The 24,965-nt window shown below is 37.2% G+C and overlaps 1 protein-coding gene across 2 annotated transcripts; it reads left to right on the top strand.

The window, feature by feature from the left end:
* Window positions 1-4,985: 4,985 nt before the first annotated feature.
* LOC136839653 (uncharacterized) lies at window positions 4,986-20,538 on the top strand. Of its 2 annotated transcripts, none has more exons than XM_067105973.1 (4): window positions 4,986-5,105; window positions 7,453-7,555; window positions 12,235-12,501; window positions 19,221-20,538. In XM_067105973.1, exons 2-4 carry the CDS (start codon window positions 7,462-7,464, stop codon window positions 20,090-20,092), a joined length of 1,233 nt encoding a protein of 410 aa, XP_066962074.1. In that variant the 5' UTR covers window positions 4,986-5,105; window positions 7,453-7,461; the 3' UTR covers window positions 20,093-20,538. The 2 variants fall into 2 exon arrangements, with proteins under 2 accessions (XP_066962074.1, XP_066962075.1); XM_067105974.1 differs by having other exon boundaries at window positions 5,042-5,301.
* The last annotated feature ends 4,427 nt before the right edge of the window (window positions 20,539-24,965 follow it).

Below are 24,965 nucleotides of genomic sequence, written 5' to 3'. Positions count from 1 at the left end.
GTGGTTAACTCATTTTTTTAGGGTTGTTAGAATGGTAAAATATTATTTTTTTTTAGATTAGGGCTAAAATATTCATAAGTATCATGAATTGTGCCGACTACTGACGATGAATTATCAGAATTTTTGCATGGACCTGCACGCAGCTGAATGCTCGCAGAAGTAGCCTCAACATAAAAACAATTTATTGTATTTAGCATATATATATATATATATATATATATATATATATATATATATATATATATATATATATATATATATATATATACTACTGTATATATATATATATATATATATATATATATATATATATATATATATATATATGTATATATATATATATATATATATATATATATATATATATATATATATATATATATATATATATATATATATATATATATACTGTATATATATACTGTATGTGTATAATATATCTGTCATCTATCTATCTATCTATCTATCTATAAATACACACACACATATAATATATGCATATATATATATACTGTGTGTGTGTGTGTGTATGTGTGTGTGGCCTATATATCGTCTTGATATACTGTGCATAGTGCGACATGAGCACTGCAGAACTGCAATGGAACTTCTATGCGAAAAGAACGTAATCTAGAGAAACCTTGTACGGTAGCCTATCATGCGATGCTTTATCAGATTACGTCTGTATAAATATCTCAGCAGACTCATTATCTGCAGGTTTTTCTGAATAAGTGAGGACTGTTTCTCAATTAGATGTGGTAAAGATCAAAAAGACAAAATTCTAAGGTCATCACAAACAAGCAAAAAACTCGTTGCAAATATAATGCTGATAGGCGCACACAGTAACGTAAATGTCTGGAAAATCATGCACTGCATGCAAAATATCTTTGTCAAAAAATGTGAAAAGTTAAATAGTCACAAGTTCGGTCTTGTGCTGGCACAGGCTCTTACTCCTTGAGCAGCTTTCAAAAGCATTACATGTACATTTTTACACACACACACATACGCATATATATACTACATTTTTGTGCGCTGTGATATGTTATGTAATGACCAGGCTTACCAAGTCTGTGCGATAGGAAACTGCCCACCTCGCATTTTGCCTTGAAAAAATATCAGTCTTTATTTTGTAATGTTTTAATGTATTTCCCCTGTAGCTGTAATGTAATACTATCTGTTCAACATATATGCTTTCGTTTGCCACTTGATATACCATACACGATGTGTCGCTGGCTAGTCATGTTAGAACAAAATGTCAGCACTGTCAGTGCAAACTATATCCGTAGCCTGAATACCCTTCTTTCTACGGGATGATAAGTTAGAGGTTTCCTAGTACTTACTCTTTGTAATTTTCCATCAATTTGATCTCAACGTAGTTTCAATGGAGCGCTAATGGAATACAAAATCATTGATTAAACATCAAAAGCTTTTCTTACGCTTGAAACGAAATTGCAGATTAATAAGAATAACAGCGAACACACAAACAAAATGGAACAAAAAAGGAATTTAATAAATCAAATCAAATATAAGGCTCGCAAATGAAAGTAGATACCTTTTAAACGGAAATATTCTAGTGCCTCAGAATAAAATGAATAAGGAATACAGTTATGAATTACGATCCACACTCTCACCAGTGAGGACAACAGCGCAAGAGTTAAGACTCGCTCGCTGAAGACAATACGGTTCTATTAAGACTTAACAACAGAAGATGAATGTCTGAACTGATATGACGAAGTTTCGTGGTTAGTTTGATCAGTACAAATTATCCACTCAGCAGCCAATGTAGGTCGCTAGTCAAAATGTATTGTAGCTGTTTTTAGACGGTCGTACGAGTTATTTCCTGTTTGTGTTCTTTTTTGGGTTTCCCCAAAATACTCGTCAAACCCCAAGGGCGGGTTCTCTTAGATAAAAATGAGGTTGCTTATATAAAAGAGTGAGTGGCAATGAGTAATGGTATCTTACTATGCATGCCAGAAATTCTTCAATGGCTTAAGTATCTTTGAAAGATAAATTAAAACGGGATAGTTGGTTAGACAGTTCATTAAACATAGACTTAAATATGTCTCCTGAATCACTGAGCACAGAAGAACTGTAATGAATATATAGGCTACCAGCATTCCCTTCCTAATTAATCTGTAATACTCGATCATTCCTCTGCCGGAAGAGTTACTTAAATCTGTACCGCCTTAATTTATAATCCCCTTGAATCACTCCGGGAATACTTAAAAAAGATACCATTACTAATTGCCACTCTCCATTTTACATAAGAATGCTCAATTTCATCTAAAATAACCAGTACCCGGGAAGAAAGTCTGGCAACTCTTTAAACAGCGTCAGTACGTTTCCAAACCTATTATAAATTTGAAAACGTACTGACGCTGCCTTAAGGTCACATCTCTTACTTAAAGGTCCATAGATATCAGATCAAATCATGTTTAGTAGGAGTACGGTAACTCAACCACGTAGAGCTTCAAATATCTTACGCGTGACCCCCTGAATATTGTCCTGTTAAGTAACAACTATTAGTTTTACACGAGTCCTCTCCCCACGTGAAAGTAAATCCATCGTGATGACAGATCAGATAAACATTTTAGATTTTAATACATCAAGTAACACTCCAGCAATATTGAGTATTAAAAGAACAGTTGCTAACCGTTTGAACAGAAACTTCTGTTTAGGCTTTCAAACATCCAATTTAAAATTCTCTTTACATAGATCATGTCACATTTAGTCTCTGAGTTAATCTTCAATTTTCCTCAGCGAGTGAACTCCCATAATTGATAAGAATCAGATATTACAGGAGATAAGGAAGTTCAAGGGTCTATTTCCCGAGTGCGAGTGTTGATTTCTCTTGACAAGAAATTATGTAATACAATCATTTTCATTTAGGAGGTATTCAGATCTAATTCAAGAGCAATGGCTGTACCGTATGACGATTCTTCATGTTTGAAATTTACGATGAGTATACCTCTAAATGTCACTGCGAACATCCCTTTTCACTCATACTTCTTGTATTAACAGCGCGATTTTAAAAATCTGCATAATATGCACTGTGCGTGGTATCAGGATAGGCCTTGATTCTATGTTGTAAATGTTCAGATTAAATTCCCGGTTTGGTTTAATTCAAAATGTACCTCATCGTTCTCGGAAGAAAAAGGTCTTTCTTTCCTCAGTTTATTTCATCTAAATTTGCGAATACTTGATGCAATCTTTTCACGTGCCTAGTCAGCACAGTGCACTTTCGCGACAGTAAGCCTAAATAAAATTAAGAACGCTTTGCATGCAATTATAGACACCTTGAACGTCCTCATCACAGAGTGAGTGCATTCCCTAAGGAATGGTAGCTAACGGAACATTCTGATTGGGTAATCCTGTTGAAAAAAATCGCTGCGAAAAACTTGTCACCGAGAGTGAAAGATCTCCGTTTGTGACTGCCCAGTGAACAAACCAAGAAATGGAGAATGATAATGTGACGACAAAAACGTCATCACACACTGTGATAACATTCTGTTATGTGATGTGCTTGCGATGCCCGGATGCTAACTGACTGATGTTAGATAGAGCCATTTGTTCCACTTCACTTCATTCCAACTAAGACACAAAATCGACAGAAAACGGGAAATAAGAACGAAGTGAGAGAAGGCAGCATTAAATGTTCAAGCACTATGCAGTAGCCTACATCTGCGGAATTAATTCATCTAAACCAGCTCATTGAAACCTAATAAACTTCAGTAGAAAAGTTCACATTTCAATGTTTTTGACAAATATAGTGAGCTACGAAAATATTGTAATCAAACGTGTGGGTGAATATATTTTGTAGAAAGGCAATGGGCGGAAATTATGACTGAAACAATCGTTTCCAAGTAAGTTATATACATTTTTCAGAATTTATTTCATATCTTTTGTTCTTCATTTTATCAGTTTCACGTGTAAATGCTAAATTGTCTTAGATAATTGTCAAGAGAGCTGCATATCATTCAGCATATATTAATATACATTATTATATAACATTTGATGATACTTTGAGAAAGACTTTGGTAAAAAAATTCACAAATGTTTGGGTGATTTTTTTTTTAAAATACAAAACTTTAACTATTATTTGTGATAAATTTTCTTGTCTAAAATTATTCTTACAAGTCTTATCTAAAATCTAGTGGTTGGACTTGATGGATGGCAAAATCACTCATGTATTATTTGTTTAAATAACAAGCAATATAAAGATGTCCTTAAATTTGGTGTTCATGGCTTGAATAATTTTACTGGAGTGATTTATACATATTTTTAATACCCAGTTCCTTTTGTTGTGATTTTAATGTCACGAGTGTCATTCGTCTTTTGGACCTTGAGAATAAGTATCATTTGGAAGCTTGAAAATGTACTCCGGATCGACCAGAAGTATTTAATTCCGAATAAACGTATCGACCAGAAGTATTTAATTCGGAATAAACGCACGAGTCTTCGGTGGATTCTATTTTATACGGGAGAATGGAATGAAAATCCTATGTATAAAGCGGCTTCGAAAAGAAAAGGGGTATGCCTTGAGAGAGAGAGAGAGAGAGAGAGAGAGAGAGAGAGAGAGAGAGAGAGAGAGAGAGAGAGAGAGAGAGAGAGAGAGAGAGAGAATTTGAAACAGGCACTTCACATAATCCGTGATGCACGGAGGGTGGACCTAAATGAAAGTTTGGGTGACCACAGTCTAAATCAGCTACTCTGTTACTGATTTTAAGTCTTTTGCGTCACTTGTAGCCATACTGACCCCACCTAATTTCGGGTTTTCGAATAACCTGTCATGAAAGGACACAGTAAAGGAATCGAACAAAGCCTGTTTACAAGCACAAAATATGGCGAAACTTCTTAGATACCGGTTACGTAAGAATAAACATATACTATTATAGCTTCAAGTCTGTTAGATTTGGTGGTAATTTCGACCAATAAACTTTTAAAATTAAGAGTTTACTTCTTGTTTTAAAAAAGTCTTTGGCTGTTATATTAAGAGCCACTGTTAAGCATCCGTAACCTGACCCGTACTTAACCCTTTTACGTTATGTTTGTAGGGGGCCTTAGGAAAAAAGCTGTGTGGACTGTGGTCGTTGTGTTTTCCTATTTAGGTAAATAGCGGCTTTGTGCTCGGTGTCCGTATGGATTATTTTGCTTTTTTTGACACTTGTAATTCTATATCAATTGTTTGTATATCTATAAAACCTCCCAACTAGCGTAGGATGGAGAACACTCGTACAGGTTAGGCGCCTGTAAAGTCTGGTCTACCCTGAGGCTAAACAAATTCATTTCCTCGTAGTGTCAGACGTAGGTATCAGATGTGACAGGTTATGCTGTTATAGTGTAGGTTAAAGGCCTGCACACTAATATTAGGGTACTTTTGCCCAATTTCTTGCCAGCTAAACGAACTACATAATTTTTTTTTTCGATTTATTTCGTGTTGTATGCTTTCATGCCCAGTTGCTTATTGTTGGGTCAAAGCAGCCCATTTTCGTGGTACCCCAACCCTGCACAGGGTATCTATTTATGTGGCATTGAAAGGGTGATTCCCCCCCACAAAATTGACCATCTCATTGGGGAATTGGGTATTTTAGAGGGTTGGGGGCCTAAACCAAAGATTCTGGGTTATTTTTCAGAAGACTCCAGCCACCTCCCACTTTATAATTTATATTTTTCTTGGGTAAAACACATATAAACGAAAAATTTCTTCTCGATACATAAAATTTGCAAATGCTTAATAACAGAGAAAAATAATTAAATTACAACTTACAAATTAAGGCGGTACCGGCCCCCCAACCCCCTCCAAAGCTAATACGGCAAAATTGTAACCAGTAAACACCCCTAGGGTACGTTAGGTTGGTATTTTAAGGTTCTTTTAGTGCCCTATCATTTCCAAGCCATTTTTACATGAAAAACCCAAAATGGTTTTTTATGCGAAAATGCCAATCGGAATATTTACCTTTTCTCGCCCATGTTTTTGTTTCTGTTTATACTTTTTATTTATGTTTATGGCATTTACCGTCATTGTCTTATATTCTATGCTCATCCCCAAGGGGCTGGTACTGAACAAGGCATCCATTTTAAATGTAAACTGTAAGTTACCAAACCTAGAAGGATGTGGTGCTAGCTCCAAGTTCCCCCCTCCCTCCCCCCCCCAAATGTATTTTCACCAATTAATTAGGTCCAGAGTCTGGTAATTTTTCGGAAGACTCCAGCCAGCCACTTCGAAAGACTCCATTTTGGGTTTTTCATGTAAAAATGAATGAATGAATGTGAGAGTGACTGGCCTCCCCTTCTTCCCTCTCATCTTTCATCTCTTCCTTCGGGCAGAGAGTGGACGGGCCGTTACATGCTGGATCTGGCGATCGATGCAGGTGTTCTATTTTTCCTTCCAGCATTGTAGAAGCAAACCGCTCCTTCCTCTAGCAAGGGAAGGAAGGAGATCCAACAATAAGACAAACTAAATGCTTGTATTTGCCTTACTGTCTCCAACCTTTGAGGTTCATCCTAGCCCTTTTTTGTATGAGGTTACGTTTACCTCCCTCATACAAGAAGGCCTAGAAGTGTGACAATTGATCGTGCGTTACCACGCCTCGATCAATTTGTCAGCGTCGGGCTTCTCTTCCTCCCTCTGTCGACCAGGAAGAGAATCCCAGGTGTGGCGAACTCCGGTCAGTTCATGAGACTCACTCAGCTTCTTCCCTCTAACCAGTGAGTCTTCCTAATTTAAAGGACCGATGGTTTGTATACCGTGAAAGAACAAATCACAATTTTTTTTTAAAGTAATCTGTATTTTTCCTAACTATACAAACCTGAGTTCCTTTATGTTTTTATGCCCACCTCATCCTACCCCTCAATCTGACATGTGGGCCGAAAGGCAAATTGGAATGTTTACATCCGGGCGGGCGGAACTCCCGCTTATCGGACGGTAGCTAACTGCCTAACCACCTTGTTTGAAAGTTCAATGGCTGTTTCCAGCTTCGCTGTTAGTGCTGTAATTCTTATGTAAAGGACCTCACGATTGTATAAGTAGGAAAAAATACAAATTACTTTAAAAAAATTGTGATTTTTCCAGCCCCCCCTCTCTTGTACAGTAGCTTTTGTTTAACCTACCATTTCATTTACCAGTTCAGTACAAGTATTCATTTTTATTAAATCTCACTGTCATGGATAAACTTAGTGTTTAACAAAAGCTTCTTTGATTAAAAAGTGTTTGATACTGTGATCATGTATTTCTTAACACTGCAATAGCCCTGCAGTGTATTTTCAATCCTTTCTTGAATGGCAGGGTCCACAGAGCAAGGTGTTTCTGTGTAAGGAAATATTTTTTCCATGCAGCTTGTTTGGAACTATGAAAATATTTCTCGTATGCTAATGATTACTGTATACTGAAGGAATTGCCTCCATCTGATATGTTTTGTTGCCATTTATTAGTAATAAATTTTTTTTTTCTGGCAGGACACAGAAATGGATCACTTTCTTTGTGGATTAGACAGCACTCAGAATGCATGGTATAATTCTCGACCCGTAGCCAGCGCACACGAATTTGCAATTGGAAATAGTAAGTAAAATACTCGAAATTTGTACCCCCAGGACTGATAGAGTGGTTCTTTGAATTATTTTTCAATTTTTGCCTAAAGTATACTTTACTGATGTACCTTACCAAAGAGACCTCACACCACTTCCACTTGGGGAATTTGGTAACCTGACCTTACTTATTGATGCTATGTAAAATCTCTGTCATCAATTAGGTTTTGAATATAAGCAAATTATGAAATACGTCATTCACCATCACTGTTCTTTTGGCGTGACTCGGGCCTAATTCTCACAGTAATGTTATTGGCTTTTTACTTTTTTTTTCTTAGTATCATTACACTTTCTCTAAAGTCTGATTCTCAGAGTAATCTTAATAGTTTTGACTTTTTTGTACCATAACACTTTCTCAAGGTGTGCCCCCTGTAGTTTTTCTATGTTGTTCTGCATATTTTCTGGTTGCTTTCTGAACTGAACCTTGTTATGTTTCCTCTGCAGTCACTGTAACCTTAAGTTTCCTTGCATTAAGCTTTAAACCTCCCCTCTACATCATGCACTCCGTTTTTAAAAACATTTTCAAGATTTTATTTTGTGGAAACAATAGGTCATCTGCATACAGTGTCTCTTTTATGGCTCTTCGTCTCCATATTCATTTGAAGTTTCTGCTCTATTACAGATTCACTGTTGATGTTTGATCTATCCATCACTAAATCTCAAACTGTATAGGCTAATCAGCCTTCAACGTCACCTTAGTTGTTGAAGTATTTTTTTATTAGTACTCTGTCAAGTGGCTTCTTGGGGTTCACATAGATATACAGTAGTACAGTAGAGTAATGTCTCCCATTTCACGTTACTTCTTATTTAGTTGCCTTATACAAACTTTGTCATTTGAACTTCTTCATGACTTTCAATATGTTCTTGCACTTCTTCATCAGTCTTATGGAAGAATCCTTTTGATCAGCTTTTCTTATTGCTTAAAAAATTATCATTAGTTCCATAAATCTCAGGAAAGCCAATAAAATCATGAATGACTTCACTCTACAGAAGCTTCCAATATTCAGTAACAGTTCCCAACTTAATTCATCCACTGTAGCTTTTATGAATGTTATTGCACATACTGTTCAGTCCTGAATGACTTCCAGCATTACATAAAATCTGTGGCCGAATGGCTGAGACAGTGAGGCTGTATTTGGCTTTATAAGTTATGTATAACTTTAGCATGGCATCTACATATTTGCCACCTTGCGATGGTGTGGTGCATTGTCCATTGTAAGCAGGAATTTTAAGTTAAAACCTTACCTTTTCTGTGCCAAATATTTATAATTTGGGAGATGAAGCATTGGCAAGTGACATCACTCAGTTAACAATCCTAGCTTGATCATTGTGACCCTTAGAATTGCTACATAGTCTAAGTATTTTTGAAATGAACCTTACCTCTCTATTATGACTGTTGTATTCCCTGTGTCAGGCAGGATGGTGACAAGAGTGTGAAAACTAAGAAATTAATAGGCTCATTTAGTTTGAATCATCTGTGACCCATCCCTTTCGGTGAACTGCTGGTTTGAGGATCTGTTGCGTTCCATTCGGTTGAGATCTGTGAAGACAACTTTACATTTTATTATCTTTTGAGGTCAAGCGCCTTAATATTTCAACAATCGTGGCATACAAGGCAGCACTGGCGGAACCTTTGCCTTACGGTTTTGCAGTTTATTGTAATATAGAAATTAATTCCATTCTCCAGTCTTTTACACTGTAAAGGTCAGCAAGATTTTCCATTACCTGGTTCCCTGAATAAGGTTCTTAGACTTCTGTCATCCCCTCAGTTCATGAGCCCAGTACAACTACAACTCATGTGTTGCAAAAGGCAGTCCTCTTGACTGCTTTGGCATCAGGAACTTCGAGTAGCATACTGGGCTCTCTTATACAAGGACATCATTTGACCAATTACACACCCAGTTGTCATTTGCTGTTGTCTCTTGGCCTATCATTCCTGGCCGAGAATGAGGACCTTTTTATGGGGAAAATACCTTTTTCTGATAGAGGAACTAAGTATTTCATATAAAATATTATGCCTGGTTCAAGCACTTAAAGTTCACCTAGATGTCACGGCAAACATCCCAGATGTAATTTTTTTTTTCCCTACACCTAAGCACAAACAAACCATTCTCCCTCCATGGGCTGAGAATTATTTTAGTGGCCTTCATTAAAAAGGCAGACCCTCACTCCTTTCCTAAGTTGCATGACATTGAAAAGGTGAGTACGTCGTTAACTTTCTTCGGAAATATTTCCTTCGAAGAAGTTTTTGAGTGTATGGAGTGGTTGTTAGAGACAGTATTTGAGTGTATGGAGTGGTTATTAGAGACCATATTCAAGTGTATGGAGTGGTTATCCAGAATAAAGAAAATGGTCAATAACCTGTGACTATCCTCGGACCAAAAATTAATCTGGGTTGTTAGGATTTATTTATTAGGCGCTAAGCCATTTCATCACCTGTCAATTTCTTTTGTAAGCTCCTTTGAGGATGAACAGTGGCTACGCTATCAAAAATCAGGTTTTGACATGGGAAAAACCTCAAACCCACCCACTTTCTCAGAAGAAAAGGCATGGGACTCGGGTGAACATTTATCTTGCACAGACCTAGCTTGTAATGAAGATGGCCGAAAATGTTATGAGTGCACTTGGATATGTATTATCTTTTATATCGAATAGACCCTCTGACACCCGAGTAGATAGAAAGAAAGAGAACAAATTGGGAAGTATCAAGACCTGAAAATTGAAATAAGGAGGATATGGAATATGCCAGTGGAAATTGTACCCATAATCATAGGAACATTAGGCACGATCCCAAGATCCCTGAAAAGGAATCTGGAAAAACTAGATGCCAAAATAGCTCCAGGACTCATGCAGGAAAGTGTGCTACTAGAAACAGCGCACATAGTGAGAAAAGTGATGGACTCCTAAGGAGGCAGGATGCAACCTGGAACCCCACACTATAAAAACCACCCAGTCAAATAGGATGACTGTGATAGAAAAAAAAATAATAATAATAATAATATAACTGTATTACAAAATTTATATATTTCTAGAGTAAATTATGTGGTATTTAAAAAAACAAATATCATTTCCCGATCTTTCGTGAAACCTTCTAAGAGAGGGGCGAGGGCAAAGCTGTCAAATATGTCAATCGTTGTCCGCAGCGTGTCAGAGGATTTCTGGTACTATCTCTCTCTTTTTTCTTCTTTCTTTTTCCTTCATAAATCATGAACTTCCATCTTTTGATATCTAAGAATAACTTCTCTCTCCCATGTTATTCTCCTCTGTCTCCGTAATAATTATAAATAATTTAACTTGATATTTCAAGTAAGGACGCTTTCTCTCTCTCTCTCTCTCGTCATTATCTCTGTCTCCGTAATAATTGATAAATAATTTCACTCTCTTAAGTAAGGACAAACCTTATCTCTCTCTCTTGTTTATAGTTAGCACTCACACATTTTTACAACTTAAATTGATCTAATTTTACCTCTACCGTCTACGAAGTGTACATGCGCTAGTGTGGCAAATACGTTCTAAAACATAGAGACATAATAACTAAGAATTGTATTAGTACAAATAAAAAACAGTTTGTTCATGAAAAAGCATTTCAGAACAAAGAGAAAGAGACGTAGAATAAAGAAGTTATTAGAAAGAGGTTGAGAAGGCTTCTAAAAATAGATCGGTTGGAAGGGGAGAGACAGAAATTCTCTTCCAACTCTATTTTTATGTCAACCATTTATTTCTTTTTTTAAGGGTAATGTATTAAGCTAACTTTTAAATGAAATTACAGTAACTTTAATTTCATTTAAAAGTTAGCTTAATAATTTGGGAGCATGATTAGGGTCATAATTAGTGTTTAAACTCTAGAAATAAGCATTTATTAGCATTTTTAAAGCCCGTGCCAAACTTATGCGAAAATTCGCCTTGCGCGAGGGGTTCTGGAACTTAACCTTGTGTAAGTTCGGGGTGTGACTATATATATATACTGTATAGTTATGGCACATAATATTACATAAATTCAGGAACAAAAAACATCAACTGATAGAAATTTGTCAGTGATTTCTCTTTCTTTTTGTAATATTTTCTAACCCTGAAAAACTAAAATCATGTAAACATTGTTTATATGGGATTCAGCTTTTTTTTTATGATCGCCTACTTGAGAAGATTGTTTAAGCAAGATTTCTTGAGTTGTTTTGAGATCCTGACAATTTTTTTTTATATATATTTTCATGTTGAGGAAGTTAATGAATGGTAATGCTTTTGAGGAATTTAGAAGTGGAGGATCCCTTTAATTGGAATAAGAGGAATTTTTGTTTTTTTCCAAGACAGGCTGGTGTGACAGCAAAATTTTTGGAGATTTGTGGGTCAAAGTCCATGTCTTATTTTAAATATAGCTTGCTTTTCAAGTTCTTTAAACATTCATTAACTTGGTTTAAATATGGCAAAAACCCGTGAGACTGATATTTACTGGGTCATTTATGTTTGTGGTGAAATTTGGAGGTGTTTTTCAAGGAGGCAATGTAAACTAGTCACGACAATTAAACAACTGGTTTGAATGTGAGCAGTTTAGAGGTAATATTCCTCAAACTGCTCAGAGAAATTCTCTAATATGATCTATATGTATTTTCCCCTTTTGGTGGCTCAAGATTTTGTTAACTGACTTATCTCTTGCAGGTTCATTTCAATTGATTCCAATTACTACCTCAAATATTACGGCAGGTATTCATAATGTGACTGATGTCTCAGAATTTTGTAATAGTAATAGTGGTAGTGATAGCAGCTCTGCCAACCCTAATTCTGCTTTCAAACCCCTTCACGAAGTCAAGATTAAAAGTGAAGATGATCCGAGGACAGAGCACGAGAGACAAGACGATGAAACTCTAGTTCCTTCTATGGCTCTTACCCCGTTATCAACAAATAAGTCTCACAAGTCCAAGTCAGGCAAGTAATCACAATTTGTGTAACAGTGGTGTCTCTGAAAAGAGATGTTGTTCGATTATTCTTTCAGACTTACAGTTTATAGGCTTTTGGCTATTCATGTAATGTTCTAAGCCACTGTTTTGACATGAGGTGTGTAACTGATTGACAAACTCACAAAAATATTTTGTTTGCAAAAGTAATATAATTTTCATGTTTTTTGATTACTCTCTTTAAATGTTCGAGTATTAGCAACTGGATCACATAAGCTAAGTTTCAAATTTAATTTTTAGAGTGTTGCATATGAACGCTACTTAAATTTTTATGAAGCCATATTCACCACCTGGCACTTGGTTTACATAGTTTCAACTCTCAACTTACTGTTTGGTGCCTATCCTGAACCAGCTTTTTTGTGGATGGTAGGTGAAAGGGTTAAGCAGTGATTCTTAGGGGATTGTCTGGTGTAGAAAATAGAATCTATGTACTTATACCCAGAATAGAGGACATCATATACTACCCAGAATAAAGGCATCATATACACCAGTTTTAGCCCATAAAATATTCTGAGACACTTTTTTGTGGCTTTCAGCAAAAAAAATAATTCCTGCTTCTCATGTACTGATGTGTTGCATAGTATTTAATTTTTTTGTTTTTGACATCACTATAACCTATCAAAATTTGATCCTTTCAGATATATAAACCCCTGTTTCCTTGATCAGGCAGGTATTAGTGTTGTGATGTCTGAAAGTGTATTGAATGAAAATTGATGGAAGGATAAGCAGTTTGAAGTCATGTAAGTTTTGCTTTGAAATACACCTCTAAAGTTAAAGCAGCTTCACAGCTGGCTAATTCATCGCCAGTGTTACTTGGACCGAAGTTTCAAGTCGGCTGAGCTCAGTGAGTTACTGCTTTATTGTTGTCATCTAGTATTGGTCTGGAAACGATGCCACAATTCAATTTTGATGGTTAATTTACCAATTTTGATTAATTTATTGTAACAAACAATATATTGTATTGACCAAGTATCCATCATTTGCTGTAGTTTGTGGAGGTGTGGTGGGGAATCCCCCAAAAATGGCAAGACTACAATGAATTTTAATGAAAAACTTCATATTCTCACAGTCAGATGCCATACTTTGTAATGGAAAGAAAAAAAGATATTTCTGAATTCAGTCCCACTTTGACCGAACAGCCTTGTTATATTAAAGCCTATAAAGTTGACGTGTATGAATTATTGCTCTTCATATTTTCCTCCATCTCACGTGATTCTGCACCATCTGTCCTGTTACTCATTCTCCCTCGAATTCTGTAACCTACCTGGCATGGGAGGGTTAGTTCCATATCCTGTGTAAACTAGTTATGTCAAAGTGAAGGCTAATTTAATTTTAAGTAATTATCAATTTTTGGAATTGACCTTGACCATGAGTTGTACATAAGTTAGTTTGAAGTTGTCTGAATCTCTGCCTAAACTTTACCAAGACTAGATGGAAGGTGAAATCATCAGGTTCCTATAGAGAAACCAAAAGAAATGGTGTACATATGTTCCGATTGGTTACGAGCTGCCTTCTAAAAAAATCAGACTGGCGGAAAAAGTACTTCCAGTGAGTCCAAGGTTGTGAAAATTTGATAGATTTCCATCTTTGAACAACATCCTGTTGTCATTAAGCCCAGTTTGAAACCTACTACTGTATTTGGATAGGAGAAGTATTGTACCCTGGATAACAAAGTTTACTTCATACTAGATCAGCATAATGACAGTTTCAGAAGCCTCTCTTGAGGTTTGAAATTGTCTCTCTGTGTTTAAGAAAACCGTAGGTGGATGACGACCTATTGTAGACCAAAGTGCAGTCCTTCAGTGAGCATCTTTCAGTTTGTTGAGGTGGCCTAGTTTCTACACCTTCAAGATGGTAGCTTTCATAGTCTCCACTGACATAACTGTACACTTCCAATGGAATTTGGGTGTGAAGGCAATACTATTATTGGCTACCAAGTTTTTTGGCCAGAAAAATAGCACTCATGCCTGTACCTTATCTAAACTGTATGCTAGGAATTTGGGTAATATAAATAAAGCCAAGCTGCCATCTTTTTCTCAAGTTTATGAGAATCTATTTGTTGTTGAATACTGCACCAAACTATAACAGTTTTTGAGAATTTTGTAATTTTCTTCTTAGTAATACATGTCAGTTAAGAAGCCAGTTCCTTCTAGGAAACCACTCCTCCCTCAGAAAGCTAGGTTCTTATAGGTGAAAGTGGATATAGGCCAACAGGTTCACCTAAGCCAATGTTCTGAGGCTCACAAAGGCTACAAATACCAGGTACTGCAAGGATCTTTTATGGTAACAGCAAGGTTTCAGCCTTGCAATCACCATTCATGTTGTTCTCCTTCACCCCCTATCTGGATCTCATACATTTCAAGGGCACTTCTGGTTATATTAGGGACTAGATGGATATCAAGTCAAGTAAACTGCATTTGCCCTGTGTAGCTGAAGTTTTTCAACCTGAGCGTATCCAGTATCAAATCGAGTGTACATACATAAGTCGTCGTCTTGTCATTCCCTTTCAGAATGTATGGACCTCCTTTTCAAAATTGTGAAAGTGACAGGTCACATTGAGATTTAAGGAAATTCAGGACCAAGGTAGAAATGTAAGTGATAGCAACTTAGACCAGCAGGAAATTTTTTGCCTAGGATCATCATGGAACCAAGGAAACGGACCCAGGAAGAAATTACAGTAATTTTTTTGGTGAAAGTTACGATTTTCAGTTTATTAGTCTGATTAAACTATTTTTATAACTAATAAACTGTCATGAGATAATGAATGCTGTAATCGTGCTTCTGGCAATGATATAGGATATGCCACCACTGGCCCATGCTTAAAGTTTCATGGGCCGTGGCTCATACAGCATTATACTGAGCCCACTCAAAGATATATCTATTTTTGGTAACCTTGATTATAAGCAAAATCCATGGCCCCTTGCAGCTAAGCCCCACCCGTTGCACACCAGTGATTGGCTAGCTCTCGAAGGGGGAATGATGTCACACTAGTTAACAGTCCAAAATGATTGCCAGTACGGATTTGACTCCGTTCGGTCATGTTGAGCTCCATGCATGAATGATGACGCCACAGATTTGAGTTCCCCGGAATTGTGAAGTATGCAACTGATATCTCTGATAAAAGATACTGTATTAAGTTATATATCATTACGAAGAACTTGGATCATTCTGTCTGTGCATCTTTTTTATTATTTTGATCATGCACAGCGTAAATTCACAAGCATCTTGCTTTTTCTTTTTCTTTTAAATTGGTGTTGGCCTACATAAGCGACTCCACATAGACCACATTAATTGAAATAAAGCATAGACTTTTGCAGCCAGTTCTGATAATAGGGTATTAATTCATCATAATCCTGCAAGTCACATGTTAATATCATTGTAAGATTAGGCCTACATATAAAATTCTTACGATTTGAGCCAGTGCCGGGCATAGGCCTACACGTCAATTTCTTATATTTTGAGGCAATGACAGGACATGGGCCTACCCGTATCTATTGGAAAAAAGAGTAGTTTTTAATTAATATAATAGCTCCGACCCCACAATATATAATGTATATGCATACGGTGAAATGTACACGTAAAAGCATGTGCATATACTTGTGTGGATGGCCATAGTAAATGTCGAGCCACTTATACCACAGATAATAAAAGTAAACTTTTTTGGCATAGAGGTGGAAGCCCTTCCCAGTTTTATTAGTGCCAAATTTAACTGCTTTGGTAGGGAATGAAGAAGTGGCTGTCTTTATGTCCAGATTAGAACTATTAAGAGTTTATATCAGTGAGCTTCAAGCCCTTTCTTGTTCTTTGGCTTTGCTCTAGTGGCAACCTCTCTCTCTCTTCTTTCATTGCTTAGAGAAAAGATTTAGAACTGAAAGCCTTTCGTAGATGTGTGACGACACCTAATCTAACTAATTAGGTAGCAATGGAATAATGGCTGCCTTATGTCCAGTTAGAACTCTTAAGGGTTTACCTGCACAAACATAACCTGTAAGAGAAGTTAAAAATGTATCTGTGGTGTTAGAAGGCCAAACACTCCTATGTCCAAGATGGTTAAAGCCTATGCACACAGAATTGATTTCTGAGTCTACCTTTTTTGGAAATAATCCTCATGGCTTCCTTAGCATAAGCATGTCTTTATTTCTTTTAAAACCTCAGTTGTCCAGCAGCTCAGCAGAGTTATAGCTCTTTTTGCCTCATTATTTGTGAATGTTCAATTTTAGCATGAGGTATTAATCCCTTAGTCCTTCATTGTGGCACGGACTCTTTCTCCTGAACCAAATATAATAGTAGCCTTGCTTTCTATCTCATTGTTAGTTGTTAGAAGTTCCGCTATTGAATTTTTGGAGCATGATGGTGCACTTTTGGTGTATAGGTGTATCTAATGGTGGTAGTTGTCTTTAGTTTTGGACTGTCGGTTATGGCTTTCAACTCTGGCACAGGAGTCACCAGTACTTTACGAGATAGAGTCCTTTTTTCCCTGTAAGGACTCTGACAAGTGTCGCTACGAGAACCTTACATCCTGTTTCAGCGTCTGGTGACAGTACTTACCAGTAAGGATCACACATCAGACAGGAATGTTGAGAAGCTTTTTCTCCCCTTTTAGAAAAGCTTTTAGTTAGCTTGGCCGAACCCTGTTTCTCTGGCTGTGCTAACTCACCATCCTTATTCACTGTGGTAGTCAGCTAACTTTACCAGTAGGTGAGATTCATTCCAAATGATAATTTTCTTGATAAAATTAATTACTAGGATACTTAACAACTATTAAAATGGAAGCCCACCCAGCCTCCCCACACCTTAGTGGGTGGTCATGAAGAAATACAGATGACTACAGTAACAGTCCTGGCGGGTTAGCCAAGCATATTTTGATTCTTTTTTTCTAAATGCTGATCGCACCAAACGGCGTGAAGATAAAGCTAACTTTAACAGTAGGTAAGTATCCAAACAGTTAATTATATCTTGAAAATTATCATGTTAAGATGTTTTGAATTGAGAAAAAGAATCTTATTGCATCACTTTTTTGTTCAAGTATAATGAAGGTATTGTCAATACTTCCAATATATTGAATATAAAATGGGTTTAACCATCTAGTCTCATAAAATCAAAGGAAAAATGCCAGATAGCTGATATGTAGTACCCAGGGCTAGTCCATCGTGTTGTTTATAATGCTCGTTATTAAATATAAGAAGTCAGTCATAAACTGAGATTTAGTAAGTCAATAAACATGGATTTATTAAGTCCTCTGGAGTTGTTCCATTGTACATTTTATTTGTCTCAGTTCCTATAACCTCTTTTGTAGGAATGTATGTAAATTTATATACTGTACAATAAACCCCCCGTATTTGCGTTCTCATAATTTGCAGACTCGCATTCGCGGGTTTCTCTGTGGAACATATCTACCCATTATTCGCGGAAAATTCACCCATTTGCAGTATTTTTCACTGAGAAATATTCACTGATTACTGTATTTTCATATAATTTTCATGAATAAATGCACTTTTTGTGATAAAACTATTAAAATACTCAGGTATTAGCATTTTACAGGGTTTTTCTTGTGTTTAAACTATCAAAATGGGCAGTTCTAAGTGTTTTTAGAGGGGTTTTAAATATTCGCAGATTTTAGCTATTCGCGCGTGGGGGGTGGTGCAGTACGCATCCCCCACAAATATGGGGGGTTCACTGTAGGCTGCAGTATGGTGAGATAGTGATTGAGGATGCTGTATAGGGCAGGTAGTGAAGCCTGCTGGGTTGAGGTGCACTATAACTCGTGCCAACATGGTTCAACAATTTATATAAACTTACAAATTCAATGAATTTGTTTATTGACACCTAATTTTACAGGTCATTTAATTGTTAAACTGTGTAATTGTGGGGTTTGTAATTTCAAGGCCCACTCAGTGGGCTATTGGTGTCATGGCCAACCTTTTACTTCTAATTATTAAGTTATTTTAAGCCCATTGAGTACAGTATAGGCATACCTAACTCTATAAGTACATTGTAGATGATAGTGGTGCTCCAGGGTGTATTCATTGTGATCGGTTATTGAAGTGGTTTTAGTTGAGCTCCCTATGGCATATTTAAAGGAAAATTGAGGTTTGAACAGCATTTAAATCACAGTATTTGTAATTTATTTGTTAAATTTATGAAAGAGTTTGAATGTTATGCATAATTTTATGCATTATAGTGTATGTGCCTGTGTGATTGTTTCATAATGGCAACATTTAAAAAAAAATTCTTATCTTCATTGCCATGATGGTGCTGAATGGCCTCCCAGGCCTCAGTGCTGGGCCATGTGGCCCAAATTTCATACTTTCATTTGAATTATTAACCAGAGTCAGTGTTCGTGTAATAACTGTGGAGGTTATATTTTGTAGCAATCCTATTACTTATTAATTTGTATACAGCACTTCGCTATGTAGCATAACTTGTTTGTTTTATGAAGACCTAATTCTGATTACCACTGCAGTAGGCTATGTGAGTTGTGATAAAATATTTCAGTTTGCAATTCTTCCTATCAGATTTCCCTTATTTCATCCTTAAAACGAGAAAACGTTTATGTTAAAAAATTCCGGTATGTTAATCATGGTGAAGTATCCATTTTTCTAGTTTAGAATCACTCAATGTATTCTTTTAACATGTACAATTTAATGACAGTTATAGTGTCTACAGCTGTACTTTTTTTACCTTTTGCAGGTGAAAGATGGGATGCTAAAAAGATCTGCAATATTTGTGGGAAGGTTTTATCTCGAGGTGACAAATTGAAGAATCACATTCGAACACACAGCAACAATTTTCCATATCACTGTGATGCCTGCGGTCAGGGATTCCTAAGATCTGAAGGTTTAAGAGTTCACACGCGTATTCATACTGGTGAGCGGCCGTACGTATGCATGTTGTGTGGAAAGGCATACACACGCAAAGACAAGCTTACTCGCCATGCAATTATTCACACTGGTGAAAGACCTTTTGTTTGTCAGCACTGTGGAAAATCTTTTACAAGGAAAGATAAAATGCAACGTCACGAGCTTATTCACCGGGTAGATAAACCATTTACTTGCTCTCCCTGTAATTTAGAGTTTGTTCGTCAGGAAACCCTCAATACTCATCTCGAGAAGAAGCATCCTGAACGTTTACCTTACACGCTGCTTCATCAGCCAAGATTGGGTAGTCCAGCTTATCATCAAGAACTTGATTTCAGTTATTTAATTGATAGCAAGACTGGGATTGTAAAAATAACAAATGAAGGTGGAAGGGCTTCAGGTGGTGATACACCTCCACCACAGTCTTCATCAGCATCGAACAGTCCCAGGAGCTTAGAACCGTCAGTGCATATTTCAACAGACAGTACTTCAGAAGTGAATCCTAGCTCTGCTGATGGCAGCAATGTTCCACTTTATAGGGATATGGCAGATTCCAGTACCACAACTGTTGATACTTCAGCAATCAGCAGCGGTCCATTGCTAACGAACCATTCAGTTATGAATGGCTTCCGTGGTGGGTCGTCTTTCTCAGATAATTCGGCTTCTGGTGGAGGTGGGGTCAAATCGCATCCCGCTCAGTCATGAACTAGATAAATACTTAGAGTAGAATAAAAGATAGGACTTAAATATATATTAGTTGCCACTGGACTATCTGTGCTGGAAAATATGTCCTCCATATCATAACAAATGTTCTTTTGATTATCAGAAATAGTACTATGATGCAGCACTGGTATCATGATTTGCATGTTGTTGGAAAAGTCTGTAAACTTTTAATGATTAGCCAAAAGATATTTTAGGTTATTTACCAACCTAATGAAAACTGGTATATTTACTATACTTATTGCATATGGAATCTTAAGGATTAATGTGTTTTTAAGACTAATGTACATGTACTAATTATTTTAACTTGAAAGTAAAGAGTAGCCTTGTACATACAAGTTGATAAATTTATCTTTGGAGAAGAGTGTATTGTACCAATAAATGCAAAGTTTGCTTGTATATGAAATAGAAATATTAAACTCTGAAATATATTCTGCTTTTTTTTTTCCATACCTTACTCATATCATTATTATTATTATTATTATTATGAAGGTGATTGCTGCATCAGCTGCATTCAATTTATATAGTTTTCTCTATTTTTCTAATAACTGACTTTTCTTGGTTACTGCATTGTGCCGGTAACTCCGATATTTGTTATTTCTGGAGAAGGAAATAGTTGTGAATCAGGACATAATTTATTTCCGATGTATATCTGGTAAGTGAAATATGGGGGTCATGGTCCGCAGAGTTGCTCCAGTCCGTAGTGTTGTTACTCCACTTCAGAAGTTTAAGGAAGAATTTTAGGCCAATGTTTCTCTCAGCCTCTGCTGAGCATGTTCACAGTAAAGGATGGGAGCAGACTGATGTTCATGCTGGGTCCTACTCTTTATATACGGGATGGTCAGCAGGGGGTCAACTGCATGCTGCCTGCTGATTGGCTGAGGCGACATGTGTGCCGTTGATTGGCAGGCGAGAATTCTCTTCAAGCCAAAGTCTCAAGCTTGATGGTCGCGCTGCTGTAGTCTCGCCGAACGACCGGGCTGGTGTGTGATGTTGCGTGATATCACTGCATGGTATTATCCAGCGAATATTTTCATTGGTGGCCGGGTGACTTAGCTGGATCTTGCACTGCAGGGCCAGGAGTGTCGCTTGCTATGGTGTCTTTGCAGGCTTTTGCACAGTAGGTCATCTAATGCAGGTGGGCAGGAAGAGAACTACCTGGGTTGTATTTGATAAGGGCTTCATATGCTGTATTAAGAGCGCCTCTGGCAACCTTAGGCGTCCCGAGTCTGGGGCCATTCCAATTATGTCGGTGTTCTTGACACTCGTATTTATTGCGATGCTCGTATGATGGAAATCCCTCATACAGGCAGTCCGTGCTTACTGGCAGCATCAGTTAACGATGATCTGGTTTTATGGCGTTTGTCTAGCGACGCCATTAACTGGATTTTTGGTGCCGATCTACGGTTGGCGGCGCCGATATCCGGTTAACGGCGCCGTTAAGTGAGGTATTAATGATACTACTGCCGATTTTCAGTTAGCAGTGCTCAGCAGGAAATGGAACCCCGGCCGTTAACCAGGCCAGTATGGAGTTTTTAGCACCTTCTTGTGCATGACAGCAAATCCTCTTACCCAGTTTCATGGTGGTCTCTTACCTATATATGAGCTGGGACATCCACAGACTGGGCATTTGAAATGGTATCCCATGTTTGTCCGTCTAGGGATCTCCTATCGGCAGGTCCAGGTTGTTCATCAGGTCTCCTGTGTGCCTATTTTGGTAGTAAATGAAGAGGTTCAGTTGGGTGTTCACATCAGTAGTGGATACATTCTCTGCAATAATTTTCTTTGTGTGGGTTGATCCTCCAGGTATTTAGGGTGCATTCTTGCTTTATAGTACATTTTAATTCTTTCTTGTGGATGCGGCTGTTCACGTTTGTCATACCACCAATCCAATGCTGTACGTATTTCCTTATTGCTTGTTGGAAAATCCGTTTTTCACGAGCATTTGGGAGACGTGGTTGAGTTTTTGGTGGGTGTCCTGCCAGGATGAACAGTGCGTTGAGGCCCTCCTTACAAAGGCCTGGATGGTGGTATTATATCTTGCAGGACACTCACTGTTTCCATTAAGGCAGAGGCCAAGGTTGGTCTGCTTCGTGTACACGGAGGTTCTCAGGCCATTGTCGGGCTTGCAGACGAGAACGTCGAGAAGGGGAAGCTGTCCACTACTGCTGAATTCCACTGTATAATTTAGCAAGCTGCATTCCTGGAAAGTGCGCCGGAGTGTCTACTTCGTTCTCATAATCAGCCTGCACAAATGTGTTGTCGATGTAGTGTGCATGTGAGGCCAATATTCAATAGTCTGTACAATCATTTTATAAGAATTTAAAATTTACTATTAATAGGGATACAATTAATATTGTACTTTGCAGGGCTGTAAAAATCTTGCCATTGCCAGACTGGCGTACATGTCGGCTTACCCCTTCTGGTTACTTCTTATTAGACTAAATCTGCTTTGATGGCCACACTGTTGCCTCTCAACATATTCTGGACTTCAAAGTCTGTTGCAGAAACTTAAGCTCATGCATACCAGGAGGCTTGAAAATGTCTTTGGCAGAAAATGCTTGCTTTGCTGCATGTGCTTGATCCATCGTTGGGCTCTTTATCCCTTCTGCAGTTTCTAACCCAAGTAAGGTAGTGGTCTCGTTCTTTGTTCTTGTCAGGAAATCTTAACCACAAAATTGCCAAAATCAGTCCTGAATCTCACATGTTACATGTTATTAACAACAGGCTTCCTACACTGACCTGCAGACATTTTTAAGGCTTATCTGAACCTATGAGGCTACTCGCATATTTTACAGGAGAAACTATTTATTTAATTACAGTATTCACGTAATTACAATCTGCATTAATTCATACAGTTGTGATTCAGGGGATAGTACAGTACACTAGAACCAGATCAATGCATTTGAACCATGACATAGAAGCTATTTGTACAGCTTCAAGTGCAATTATTACCCGGGGGTACATATATAAAGCTATGTAACATGTCACAGTCATACTGACCTGTAATTCAAAATACTTATTTACAATGTACAGTCTAAGTTAGGCTAGCCTGTAAGAATAACTTAAGATTTTCATTGCTAGCCAAGACTTAAGCTGTATGTCATAGTCTGTGGAGAGGGACAGAGAGAAAAATTAGCATTCCTGACGGCTATGCCAAGTTAGGCTACCTTTGCTAAGCTAAGGTTAGGCTATGGCATGCTACCAGGTTATTTGATGATCAACCCTGGTAGACTAGCTAGTTGGTTGTTTACCTTTCAAGCTATAAAATGTAGTATGAATTTGAATAATAATAATAAAAATAATAATAATTGTCTGTGGACATATCCTTTTGATTTGTGAGGGTAGAGGAGGAACGTTTGATATGCAAAATCTATGAGAGCTCTGTTTGCAAAATGACCAGAATTTTTTTTAGTGACAGGAAAGATCAGAATATATATACGTTCTTCATAGTACAAGAAACTTAACTCTTCCCATGGATCACCGTAAACTGGTATAAATGCTGAATTGCATTGGCTTCCTGCTTTCTTAGCCATTAAAGGAAAAAAAGATGCTGAAATTGCAGACGAGTCCCCATTCAAGTCCTATATCTTAGAGAATGCAATAGGCAAAAGCATTTTTGTGAGAATGATCAAACTCGTAATTTTATCATTTCCAGTCTATTCTACGGCAGTATAAGGTTAATGGAACTGTAATTTATTAGATGAGATATAATTAATTCTATTCTCTTTTATGAGAAAAAACTTGTGATCAGCAGGGTATTAAGCCAGTGGTTTGGTTAAACTTTTTCCAAAACTGACAAGAAGCTTTCCCCTGTGAAATGCATTAGTACGGAAATGCCTAGTAACCAAAAAACAAAGGAGTACAGTAACAGGTGCGCTGGCTCTCTTGCCTGCTTGACTAAAGGGCAATGATTAGGAGGATATTAAGACTCTAAGAGGAGAGACATTTGCTTCAACAAACAGCCTTAAGACAACATTCAGTTAAACTGCCACAAAGTCGGGGTTTCAGCTGTCAAAGCAACAGACACCATGGAAAATCAAAGCGTATGACTCGTGATTCTTCCTAAAGAGACTGCACATCATGCCTAGTTGTTGTTGTATGCAGGTAATTCTTAGGAGAAAGGTGAAAAAAATGACTAAATTGAAACTGTAATGAAACCCCAGTGACTATTTTCTTGAAGAATTAGAAAGATATGAAGATTACACTTATATAGTACCAAAGCATTGTTAGTCTTTGATAAACCACATAATTTTATTTTCAGTGGAAGTAATCATGTATGAACGATCTTATTTCATTCAAAGACGAAGGAAAAACCGCAACTAAATAATTGTTCAAGTTATAAATTTACATACGTCTTTGTCACTCCAAAATGTGAAAAATAGAATGAAACGAAAGTTAGGGAATTACGCACTGTCATTAAAATTGTATAAAATTTACATAAAATTATATTTTACTGCAGTCTCCGGAAATATATCATTATATCTGCAAATGAGTAACGAGATTCGGAGTTGCTGTGTTGGTCTCAGAACAGTGAATCTCAGAACAGACGCCTTCTTAGCCATTATACCTCTTGCCTCATCCGCTTCACGGAATGCTGTCAAATATTTGCTGAATTGGTTCGATAGGTTCAACAGACCATGTTCATGACATATTCGGCTCTTGGACGGCTATCGTCTCTACTGTCCGCCATGGATGGTCTTGGGCCATTGTGGGTGATTCTCTCTCTCTCTCTCTCTCTCTCTCTCTCTCTCAGAAAAGATTAAACTTTGTTACTATTATCATCCTAGTCGATTAAATCACATAAATAATTTTGAGACGTAAGTAACGTAGGTAACATAAAAAGAATTGTGTAGAC

This window comes from Macrobrachium rosenbergii, chromosome 6 (genome assembly GCF_040412425.1).
Source record: "Macrobrachium rosenbergii isolate ZJJX-2024 chromosome 6, ASM4041242v1, whole genome shotgun sequence".
Lineage (NCBI taxonomy): Eukaryota > Metazoa > Arthropoda > Malacostraca > Decapoda > Palaemonidae > Macrobrachium > Macrobrachium rosenbergii.
This window is presented reverse-complemented; position numbering and strand designations above follow the sequence as displayed.